Source organism: Urocitellus parryii, chromosome 3, assembly GCF_045843805.1.
Source record: "Urocitellus parryii isolate mUroPar1 chromosome 3, mUroPar1.hap1, whole genome shotgun sequence".
Taxonomy (NCBI): domain Eukaryota; kingdom Metazoa; phylum Chordata; class Mammalia; order Rodentia; family Sciuridae; genus Urocitellus; species Urocitellus parryii.
Window position 1 is genome coordinate 96,132,559 of NC_135533.1, and position 12,548 is coordinate 96,145,106.

Here is a 12,548-nt window from a genome sequence, read left to right on the forward strand (position 1 = left end):
ACCTCTCTGAATCCTGTAGTTTATGAATTTTTATAAAAGGTTTCATCACACAGGCCTCCTTGGTTATTAACTCAATCTCAAGCCCCTCTCCCCCAAATTTTCATCATAACTTGGTCTTTCTGATGATTAAACCCCATCTTGAAGCTATCAGGATCCAACCAACAGTTACCTCATTAGAACAAAAGATGCTCCTGCCACCAAAGAAATTCCCAGGGATTTAGAGCTTTGCATCAGGAACTACAGAGTCTAAATGTTAGAACAAAAGATGCTCCTAGCACCCCTAGTAGTTAAGAAATTATGAGTCTTAGGAGGAACCAAGAACCAGGAACAAAGACCAAAAATATGTTGCATATTATTTTGCATTATCATAGAACCTTCGACTATCATAGTCAATGAGTACTCCGTGTCATTGTCAAAGACTCTCATCCTAGCATTCACCAACCTACCATATACCAAAAAAAAAAAATCATGCAAATTTCTTATCGACTCCAGGCAAAGGAATGCCAAATTAATACCTTATTAATGAAAACAGGATCTTCATATGCAAAGACCACCACATCTGAGCTCAAATTACCAAATAAGTATTCTTGTTAGGACATCATGAAACCTATGCACCTTGGTCTCTGTTAAAATATGCTTAGTCTTCATAATCATCAGAGGTAGATATAATTTCTATTAGCTGGATGTTCACAAAGTATAGAAGAAAACTCAAACAAATGTTGGAACGTTTATTAACTGTACTATTTTTTAAAAAGGTGGGTTTGGGTTTGGGTTTTGATTATGTGCTGGTTTTTGTTTGGGGGGGAAGAGTTGGTGATTTGTTAATATACTTTTTAAAATTTGTTCTTTTTAGATATACATGACAGGAGAGTTTATTTTTAAAATTTATTTATATTTATTCTAATTTGTTATACATGACAGCAGAATGCATTTCAATTCATAGTACACATATAGAGCACAATTTTTCATGTCTCTGGTTATACACAAAGTAGAGTCATACCATTCATATCTTCATACATGTATTTAGGGTAATGATGTCCATCTCATTCCACCATCTTTCCTATCACCATGCCCCTTCCCTTCCCCTCCCTCCTCTTTGTCCTATCTAAAGTTCATCTATTCCTCCCATGCTCCCTCCATCCCCCTTATGGATCATGATCCACATATCAGAGAAAACATTCAGCCTTTGGTTTTGAGGGATTGGCTTATTTCACTTAGCATAATATTGTCCCACTCTATCCATGTACCTGCAAATGCCATGATTTTATTCTCTTTTTAATACTGAGTAATATTCCATTGTGTATATATGCCACAGTTTTTTTTTTTATCCATTCATCTACTGAAGGGCATCTAGGTTGGTTCCACAATTTAGCTATTGTGAATTGTGCTGCTATAAACATTGACATGGCTATGTCCCTTTAGTATGCTGTTCTTAAGTCCTTTGGGTATAGACTGAGGAGTTCGATAGCTGAATCAAATGGTGGTTCCATTCCAAGTTTTCCAAGGAATCCCCATACTGATTTCCATATTGGTTGCATCAATTTACAGTCCCAAGAGCAATGTATGAGTGTGTCTTTCTCCCCACATCCTCACCAACACTTATTGTTGTTTGTATTCTTAATAGCTGCCATTTTGACTGGCGTGATATGAAATCTTAAAGTAGTTTTGATTTGCATTTCTCTAATTGCTGAAGATGTTGAACATTTTTTTCATATATTGTTGATTGATTATATATCATCTTCTGAGAAGTATCTGTTTGGTTCCTCAGCCCATTTATTGATTGGATTTTTTTAGTTAAGATTTTTGAGTTCTTTATATACCCTAGAGATTAGTGCTCTATCTGATGTGTATGTGGTAAAAATTTGTTCCCATTCTGTAGGCTCTCTATCACCTCATAGATTGTTTCTTTTGCTGCAAAGAAGCTTTTTAGTTCGAATCCATCCCATTTATTGATTCTTGATTTTATTTCTTGCACTATAGGAGTCTTATTAAGGAAGTTGGGGCCTAATCTGACAGGATGAAGATTTGGGACTACTTTTTCTTTTGTTAGGCATAGTGTCTCTGATTTAATTTCTAGGTCCTTGACCCACTTTGAGTTGAGTTTTGTGCATGGTGAGAGATAGGGTCTTAATTTCATTTTGCTGCATTTGGATTTCCAGTTTTCCCAGCACCATTTGCTGAGGAGACTAGCTTTTCTCCAATATATGTTTTGGTCTAATATGACATAACTGTATATATGTGTATTTGTCTCTGTGTCCTCTATTCTGTAACATTGGTCTACAACTCTATTTTGGTGCCAATACCATGCCATTTTTATTACTATTGCTCTGTAGTATAGTGTAAGGTCTGGTATAGTGATGCCACCTGCTTCACTGGTAGAGTGTATTTTGACATATCGTACACACATGGAGTATAAATTTCCCTTCTTGAGGTTGTACATGACATGGAGTTTCACTGGTCATGTATTAGTATATGAACATAAGAAAGTTGTGTCCAATTCATTCTACTGTCTCTCCTATTCCCTCCCCTTCCCTTCATTCCCCTTTGTCTAATACAAGTTAATATAATTTTTCTAAGCCTATGGCTTGTAAGTTTGATCCTTGGACAGCAAAAAACAGAAGCTAGCTCCAGAAAAACAAAAACCATGATATAAAGATGGTGAGAGCTTGCAGCATAGTGAAACTCCTGATTCATAATTCATTCCTTTTTCCACAACCCAGTAAAGTCAACATATCGCAAGCCTGCCATTCTCTCAAACTGCTTTGCACATTCCCAAATGATTTCTTATTTTTTTCAGAAATATTTGGTAAGTATTTCCATTAATTGCTGTGAGAGTAGCTCTAAAAAGCAGATGGGTATTTACATAAGATATTTTGATAAGACTTCTGGCAGCTTCTTTAAAGATGCATATTACTCCTATAATGAGTGGTCACAGAAAGTCGTCATAGATAGATGTTGTTGATGCATTGGTGACTATTCAGCCTATTTAGCAACCCCTTACACAGGTACCCAGGCTAAGAGCAGGAAGGAGCTAAATTTAAAAAGCAAAACTACCACCACCAAAAATGATCTATCCTGGTGCATCCTGAACACTCAGCTGCATATGAGCCCAGTGACCATGCACCAGATTCTACAAAACAGGTTTATTTTCACATGCTTTACATTTAGTTTTCATTAAAAAAAAATCTCTTTACTTTTTAGTCCATGCATTCCAGATTTAGTATAGGAAACATCATCATTATACTTTTGAGTCATTGCCAATTTTCAAGTCCAGTTTATCCTAAATCTCCAACCCAGTTAACCTCTTTACAAATTCAGGGCCATTACAGCTATTGCTTTCTGGGCCTGTGTTTAATATATTGGACTGACTTAATCTGAAGCAAACTTCTATAAAAGGCACACTTCCTCCCCAGTCCAGAGAAACTCTAGACCAACTTGCACTAGACCTAATAAAAGGTGCCAGATCTGCCTTGTGGGGGATCTGAGAGTTCCAGCTATTCCAATCAAGGTGACCTCAGAGTCATCTTAAAAGTAACTCAACCTGCCCAGAGCCAGGAAAATGGAAGAGAGAAACCCAGGATGGTCTTTCCTAGCATGAAATGTCAAACTGAGAGCAAGGCTGAGAGCTTAAGTAATATTCCATGGAAGCCTCCAATGGCCATATTCACCTGTTATTTCCCCTCCTCAAACAGAAAGGCATTTATCCCTTAAGAAAGGGGAACTGTTCCAACAGTGAAACAACCTCAAGTGTTTAAGACAAATTTTGAGATAAAAGAAATAATAGTATCAGTCTTTTGATTAGTTCCAAACATGTAGACACCAGCTAAGGAATCCTTCCAATGTGTGAGGACAAGTCCCACATGTTATCATCAAGATAAAGCAAATATTTGTACAAGGGTGGACACTTTCTTTGGATGGAAGGATTTCTATAGTCTTGGAATCCATGGGGCAACCTATATAATACATTTTGCCATCCGAGTTTTATGGGTAGGAACATAATTTGAAGAAGGCTAAGCAACTCATCTCCAGCAATCAACAAATTGCACAAAGAGATGCTGAGTTTCCCCTCTTGGAGAGTTTGTCAGCAGACGATCACCCTGTATAAATTTCACAAGAATTCCTATCTTATCACCTAAGTTAAATCAGGAGAAAAGGCAAGAGTGGGAAATGTGTGAAAGGAGGAAGAAGGAATTCAGCTTCCTGATATAATAAATGTTTGTTGGAGCCTCATGGCTCATGGCTCAGGCGCCCACTTCTCCTTGAACTTCACAGTAAATGTTGGATCATCCACAGAAGACTGCTCAAGGCACAGAGAGCTCAGAATCCACAACTTTTCTTTTCCTTCTCTTCTTATTGTCCACCATCTTGCAAAAAAGCAACCTACACAATTACAGAAATTAGTTCCGAGTCACAAAGAACCAATAACAAAGACATAAACAATAAAGGCAGCAGAGGAAGAGAAGAAAGATGATAGGATGCATTTACATAAAATGGCTACCCAAGTCATAAACTGGTCCTGCAGTGCACTGCTTAGTCTGGTGGCAGCACAGGCCCTGGGACTGAAGCAGACCAGAGAAATCCTTTCAGATTAAATACCAGTCCCTCATGGGCTGGGCACCTCAACTGATTCTAGTTGATCTAGAGATGGGGCCAATAAAAGCAGAAAGTTTATTTCCCACAAGGGCTGTTTAGCTTTGCTCAGAGACAAAATCTCTCCCTGACCACAGACTTCATTGATATTCCCAGCCAGCTGACTCACAGATCTTTGCCACTTGCCAGGTGTGGCAGGGAGTCGGAAGGAAGGAGCAAGGAACCCCTGCTCAGGAGTCCCCCTCACCTGACCTGTATGGCCTATCAGTCCTAGACAGGTGAGAGAGCAGGATTTCAGTGAAAGGTTAAGGGTTAGGAGAAACAATGGCACCAAGAGGATGCCACACCCTGACCTTGCAAACCAGAGAAAGATATCTTCAAGTGAGTCAGCAGATCCCTGCCATCTACTGACACCTGTATGTAGGACCTGTTAAAAATGCATCCTGAACCCCACTAGGTGGCTTTTTAAAACATTTTTTATTGTAGTTAGACCCAATACCTTTATTTTATTTATTTAGTTTTATGTGGTGCCAAGAATTGAACCCAGTGCCTCACACATGCTAAGCAAGTGCTCTACCACTGAGCCACAACCCCAGCCCACCAGGTGGCTCTTATGCTTGCCAAAGTAAGAAAACCACCTTCCCAAAAGCCATGCTGTTATAAGGAAAGTTTCTGGCTTCCCTCTGCCTTTTTTTTTTTAATTTCTGAACCTCCACTATCTACCCTTATAGAACTGCCAAGCCTCTCTCTTCTCTTTCCTGACTGTACAGGCCTTTCCCACACTGTACCACTTCTATACCAACTGACCCTCTCTGTTCTAAATCAAGGTTCCTCGATTGCTATGTTATTATTGCCCCACTACCCCTGCAAGGAAGCTTTGTAAACTTTTTTTATCCTAATAACCCTCCTTTCTCCTTTCTTCTGTTTATGTACTGTGGTCCTTTGGGGAGTCACAGTCATTGCACTAGCTAAGACTCCTTCTACCTCCTCCCCAGAACCCACCATGGGATGCATGTTCTAAATGTGGGGTCACAACATATTCTGGGCAGGTAGCAGGTGTGAAGAAGGATGGAGATGAGGGAGGACACTGAGGGGCTAAAGAGGCAATGAGAATCAGTCCTGGCATTGTGAGCATTACCAACTGTAAATGGAAATCCAGTGCAGCCAAAAGAACATGGAAAATCCAGATTTTTCTTTAGAAATCAAAGTTTAAATATTGGCAAGTAATTCAAAAAATTTGCAAGTACTAGAAAACTGGGTTTATTTTCATGCTGTTCATTTCCAACTCTTGCTTCTAGGGATTTTTTAATGAAGAAATAAGAAATGGGGCTCAAGGCTGCTGTGCACATGAATGTGACCCCCTCTATCTCCCAGAATCCTTAGTGAAACTTGGAAGTCACTCCATGCTACTGTGAGGGTGGAATCCAAGATCCAGAGGGCAATCTCCACTGGGGATGACCCAAAAATGACTTAGTGAATGTCCTCATTAACTAAATATTGACCATACTTCTGGAGGAAATTTTGGAAGAAAAAGTAGGATTTTAATTCATCTTAACAACCAAACCAGTTTTATAGGCAAAATCCTGGACCCCTGCCCATATACAAAAAGTCTGAATTTGCTACACTCAAGTATCCACCAAGTGAGCTCGTACTCCACCAACCAACCAACCAATCAACCTTATTGTGTCCAGCAGCACCCTATTCCCACTGACCAGAATAAGGTCTCTCCATTCTCTAAATGCTGCTCATGGGTAAGACCAGATGACTCCTCCCCCTTGTCTCCTTTCCCTTCTCTGCACACCTTAAGTGGGTGTCTCACCACTAATTTCAGATTCTTCTCTGCTTGTTTCTGATGCAGTAGTATTGAACCTCAATCCCCAAAAGACTATCAACTCTAGAGGGGCTGGAAATGTTTCTAACATTTGATTCCTCTCTCCACTCAGGAACCCTAGCAGTCACTTTGAAAAATACAGACCAATTGCAGTGGTTATACTACTTTTCCATCTCCCTACAATGAATTTAAGACTAGTGAAATGAAAATTCCACTAGACTCCTTTTTTTTTTTTTTTTTTTTTTTTTTTAAGAAACAGGGTCTCACTATGTTGCATAGGCTGGCCCTGAAATCCTGGGCTCAAGTGATCCTCCTGCCTCAGCCTTCCAAGTAGCTAGGACTATAGGTACCTGCCACACCTGGCCAGAATTCTTTTTTAAATATAAAGATGAAGGTGTAATGTATAGCTGTATTACAGATTCTATTCACAGAGACCATTTTCCACTGGCTGATAGGATCCCTCCCCAGTACTGAGGAGAATCTATACACAAAGCTCCAACCCCCTCTCCCACTCCCACAGATATTAACCTATTTACTTAAAAGTCCTTTAAAAATTGTCACTTGGGATGCAAATGTTTGTTTCTTTTTCTAACAACTGGAGTGTCTATACACCTGAACACAGAAGCATAATATAGTCTACCACAGTCCTTCGACAAGAACTCAAATTTACTGAAATTGATGGGTTATTGTGCAGAAAAAGGAAGAGAGAAACTTTTCACCTAAGTCCGAGGAATGAGGTGAAGAACAATAGAGACAGCTCACAGGGAGAATGGCTTCGCTACAGGCAGGATTGAGCAGCACTTTGAAATCTTCCACCATCCCCAACCCATGCTGTCTCCAGCTTGGTGTATGCTTTCATTTATCCAGGGATCAGTAGCCAGGGGGGGAAAAGTTTCATTCTCCAGCTGTTGTGTCATTTCCCTTGATAAGTCCTAAATTGACCGCGTTATCCTGCACCAAAGGAGCCTTCCTGTGGTAGGCATTTTTTATTATGTGCCCTTTCAGGGGACAAAGGCAGCTGTGTCAGTAAACTGCTATGGGGGAAAAAAAGATAATATTATTCTCACAGCTTCATAAGCATGCTTTTCTGAGGGGCTAATGTGAATGTAAGAAATTAGGCAACATTATCATCTGTTAGCCTGGCTGCATGGTGACCAGGTAAAGGAAAAACACAAAATACTATTTTCTTCAAGGGCAATTTTTAGCACTTAAAGATCCCAATTAAGACACTTCAAATGGAAACCTTTACATGTCTATATTTTTTGCACAATATTTGAACATATTTATGGGCTAAATGGAGTTACAATCACCCTAGTAAATGCCTCCCTGCACTATTATTTATTAAGCCCTAAGAAACATGTTTCTGTGTTGTGGAAGTGGCAGTGTGAACCGGATGTGGCTTTATCCAGGATAGAAACATCTCGAAGGATGATTTGTAGAGGTGTAATGAGTTGAGTTTGGGAGACAAAGAAAAACATTCTGGGATGTTGGATTCCCCACCATTCTGCTGTTAGAGCCACTTTCTTATATACCCTAACAAACAGATACTACTCGGTTTCGTGTTGACGTATTGATCCTATTTTTAAAAACATCTCCACAGATCCTCAAACTGCAGCGGGTGAGGTGGATGGGGTTAATCTGGAAGAGATTCGAGAATTTGCCAAAGCTTTTAAAATCCGGCGCCTGTCCCTTGGCCTGACCCAGACTCAGGTGGGACAAGCTCTCAGTGCTACAGAGGGCCCCGCGTACAGCCAGTCGGCCATCTGCAGGTAACCGCGCCGCATGTTGTCACCTGTCCTGGCCGGCCTGGGCCCCTTGCCCTTGCGGCTCAGCTTTTCATCTCCGGGTGGGCAAAGCTGGAGGGGCAGAGTGTGGGAACAAAGTTTGGGGTAGTTATATGTTGGGATTGGTGCTGTTGATGCAAATAAGTATGCTAAAGCAGATTGGAGGGGTTCTGGCTTAATAACTCCTGTCAACTCACAAAGAACTTCCAAGGCGGTCTCATTGGAAATATACTACCCCAGCCCAGGAGCCTTCCTTCTGGGCCCTTGCTCCAGTGCATGAGAGCCACTGACTCCTGTCTGCACAGAGTATCCTGAGCAAATGTTGTAAAGCTGCCACAACTTCTGTCTAGAGGTGGTTATCAGGATTTTCCAAGAAAATATACATCTTTTAAAAATATATTTTTTAACCATCTTGTGACCTTGAAGGAATGTGTTTACTTGCCTTCCTAGACATAGCTTTTAAAGCACATTTTTTTAAAAAAGAAGCAGCAGCTGCTGCTTTAAATGGCTCAGAAAAGGGTAGTGAGAATTTGGCCTGATGGTGCCCCTCCCCCACCAAAAATAAATAAATAAATAAATAAATGGCAGAATCCAGCCTTGGTTGTGTTCAAGTTGATCTGGGTTAAGTCGTCAGAAGCAGACCCCATGCATGCATGTGTGTGTTGCACTAATCCCATGTTTATGCATGAGGTAACAAAGGCACTTCGGTAAGAGCTTTTTCCTCTTGGGCAATGCCTTATGAGTCCTCCTCCATCAGGAAAAGCCAAGAAACCAACTCTAAACTCATTTAAGTGGATTTTGTTCTTGGTGATCCATGAAATGCTGTCTTTTTATCTGCTCTTTATACTTTTAATGTATTCCCCAAAGGACGGAAGTGTACTTTTCCTGCAGTTTAAGACTAAGGTTATAAATAACATCAGTATGGGGTAGTAGCTTGCAGCTCACATTTTGCTCAATGATTTTCCATAAAACCCATTGATTGTTGTTAAATACAAAAAGCACCATAGGATCCTCTCACTTCTATGGTCTCCCCTACTGTTTTTTCTTATAAGATACCTCCCTGTAGAAAATAACCTTTATTCAGTCTATACAAGGATACTACTGCTGGGAAATTTGTTTCAAGGCTTGTATATGTTATTCCAAACAACATGTACAGAAGCATCAACACTAACAAGCAGCATCAATGATATGAATACTGTTGCTCCCTGTTGGGAAACATTAATTTTGTTTCATCTTGACAGCCTTATGATAAAGGCAGCCACAGGTTTTCAAGTTGTTGCCAATTTGCTATTGTTGCTAAATTTTTCTTTGGCTTATTTTTAGCCCTAAAATGTGATTTCCTTTTATTGATTAAAGTGCTGTCTAATGTTTGAACTCACACACCTAGTGTTTCCTGGGCATTCCCAATCAAATATGCTGATTTCTAAAGTCTTCCAAGAGCAGAGCACACACACATACACTCACACACACACACACACACACAAAAAAAAAAAAAAAAAAAAAAACTGGAATGCAGAAACCTTCGCAATTTTTAGTATTGTACAGGGCAGGTCAAATACCTTTCTCCAGCTTCAGCCTCCTGTTTCTCAGTGAGGCCATTTTAGGAGCTACCAAGAACAAATAAAGAAAAGTCTTGAAAAAAATCAAGATCTTACACTGGAACAATTTCAGTGAATTCAAAGGGTGGAAGGGATGTGCACCAGAGCCTGCACATTCAGGCAACATTTCTGCCTAATTAGCTGCAGTGACTCCCAGGTGCTACCTCTAGTCCCTCCTTATCAGAAGCACAGAGAATAAGATGCCTCCAATACACTGAACATTCCTGTCACAAGCTCCATCCCCCTGGTGCCATGATGCAGTAAAGCTTATTGTAATGCTCTCAAGAGTTCAAGCTTTGGGCTTTTATGGTTAACTGGTAAATAAGGCCAAAATGAAGTATATGGCTGATTATCAACAATGGGAGCTGTTTGTCACCAGTGACAAGCTCATTACATGATGCTAAATACTTAGTTCACTTTGTATTGAAAACAAATATACTTCTTCCCTCCTTGACCTGTACAGGGAAGTTGGATTTAAAAAAAAAAAAATACCTTCTTGAATTTTTCAGGGAAGGGAATGCCATGGAAATTGCATTAAAATTCGATACTATTTGTGCTGCTGTCATAATGTAAGAGATCTAAAAATATATTGCCAAAAATGAGATTATGGCACATAAAGGAAGCCTATCCTTTATTGTCATTTTGCAAGCATCCTCATAAAACATGTTGTGACTAAGACAGGTTCATTTCAGCTCTATGAGAACAGACTGTTATAATAAGGTGCACTCTGCAGTCAGACTGTTGTATCTCAACAGCATAGAACACTTTAAAAGACAGGGGAATTCTATGTACCCTAAGTTGTTAATACTGCAGGGTTGTGAATTTGGATTTAGAATTAACAAACAAATGAATAAAAAGAACTGGTACTTTTTTGTTTTTCATTGAGAGTGAGTATGGATTTGGTACCAGGATGACCTCTTAAAACACTCTATATAATTTTGTTCAGGATGCTTCATATTTTTTAAAGTCAATGTAGCAAAGAATTGCTGATGGCAATTGACATATAGAAGACCTCATTTACAGAAAATGATATCATTCAAGTACAGTTTGCAGATATCGCACATTAAACACAGCTTGATACCCTGGTGCAAAAGAACACCATTACGCTGGACAGTGATTGGAAGGCGTGAGGTGGCCTTAGCACATCCAGGATGGGGTATTCCATAGTAATTACAATGTGTCCAGCTGTTTGAGCCAGAACTGTAAAGTAGCAACTGGGCTATATTTTACCTGGAAAGGGGGCATGTTGTTAACTTACATATGGTGAAAATTGTTACCAAAGAGTGGGGGGGCAGGGGCAAGAGAGAAGTTAAAATGAGACACAAAAGAACAATAAAAAAAATAGAGCCATAAAAAAGAACTTACCCCAGTTGTCATAACTATGCTAATAGCTATAATATTTTCATAACCCAGATAACTGGGAAGAATTTAAAGAAAACCAAATGTAAATCATAATCATTTTAAATGAAAGACATGACAACTGTTTTTCTGGATGTCACTTCGTAGGATTAATTTTTGCCTTAAGAAGTCTGAGATTGGGGAAGACAAGCTGGTGCAACTGAAACAGAAGCTTAGATCTCAAAGTCTAGAGGGAAGCCTGGGAGTTGTTTGTGTTCCCCTTGTGCTGGCGCGGGTGTCCTGCGGTCTCTGCCTCTCCCTGGCCCTAGTCTGTGTGCGCGGCGTGTGGTTTGCATGCACTGGCATGGAGCACGCTGGGAGGGTGGGCGCTGGCTTGGGTGGGGCTGGCTACCTTGCTGCTGGCTGTTAATCTGGAGTGAATTCGCCCTGCCAGGCAGTCAGGCAGGCAGGCAGGAAGCCCACCCTGGCAGAGGACTCAGTGTAAGACTGTTCTTTCTCAATTCTCCCCCCAGACACACCATCCTGAGAAGCCACTTTTTCCTACCACAGGAAGCCCAAGAGAACACTATAGCTAGCAGTCTGACAGCCAAACTGAACCCTGGCCTTTTGTATCCTGCCAGGTTTGAAAAGCTGGACATCACCCCTAAAAGTGCCCAGAAGATCAAGCCGGTGCTTGAGCGGTGGATGGCTGAGGCTGAGGCCCGCCATCGAGCAGGTATGCAGAACCTGACCGAGTTTATCGGGAGTGAACCGTCCAAAAAGCGCAAGCGGCGCACCTCCTTCACACCCCAGGCCCTTGAGATCCTCAATGCCCACTTTGAGAAGAACACACACCCCTCTGGGCAGGAAATGACCGAAATTGCTGAGAAGCTGAACTATGACCGAGAAGTAGTTAGAGTTTGGTTCTGCAATAAGAGGCAAGCCCTGAAGAATACAATTAAACGCTTAAAACAGCACGAGCCCACCACGGCAGTCCCTCTGGAACCCCTAACAGACTCTCTGGAAGAAAACTCCTAAAGAGACGTCCACCCATAATCAGAGGCAAAAATCCACAGAAACGAAACCCCACCTTTGGGACTCCACCAAAAAAAAAAAGAAAGAAAAGAAAAAGAAAAAAAGAAAAGAAAAGGAAAAAAAAAAGATAAGAAACGCAAAAGATGAAGATGAAAGAAAATCAAAATTAAATTTAACAGCACCCCAGTCACCATCACCATTGTATGTAAAAGACTAAGAAAACTACCAAGTGGACAGAATGGTTTCTATGTGTCCATTGGTTTTCCAAAAACGAAAAAACAAAAGAAAATTTTTTGAAAATTTTTAAACAAAGAATACACCACACGGAAGGTGTGTGTGGTAGGATAGTTCCCATCCCCCACCTGTCTCCCC

The 12,548-nt window shown here is 40.5% G+C and overlaps 1 protein-coding gene across 1 annotated transcript in view; it reads left to right on the forward strand.

The window, feature by feature from the left end:
* Pou6f2 (POU class 6 homeobox 2) overlaps positions 1 to 12,179 on the forward strand; it is a 454,978-nt gene extending 442,799 nt beyond the window's left edge. Inside the window, exons 9-10 of the mRNA XM_077796791.1 lie at positions 8,022 to 8,190; positions 11,675 to 12,179. Of these exons, the coding sequence (XP_077652917.1) occupies positions 8,022 to 8,190; positions 11,675 to 12,179 (674 nt within the window). The remainder of the gene's footprint in view (positions 1 to 8,021; positions 8,191 to 11,674) is intronic.
* The last annotated feature ends 369 nt before the right edge of the window (positions 12,180 to 12,548 follow it).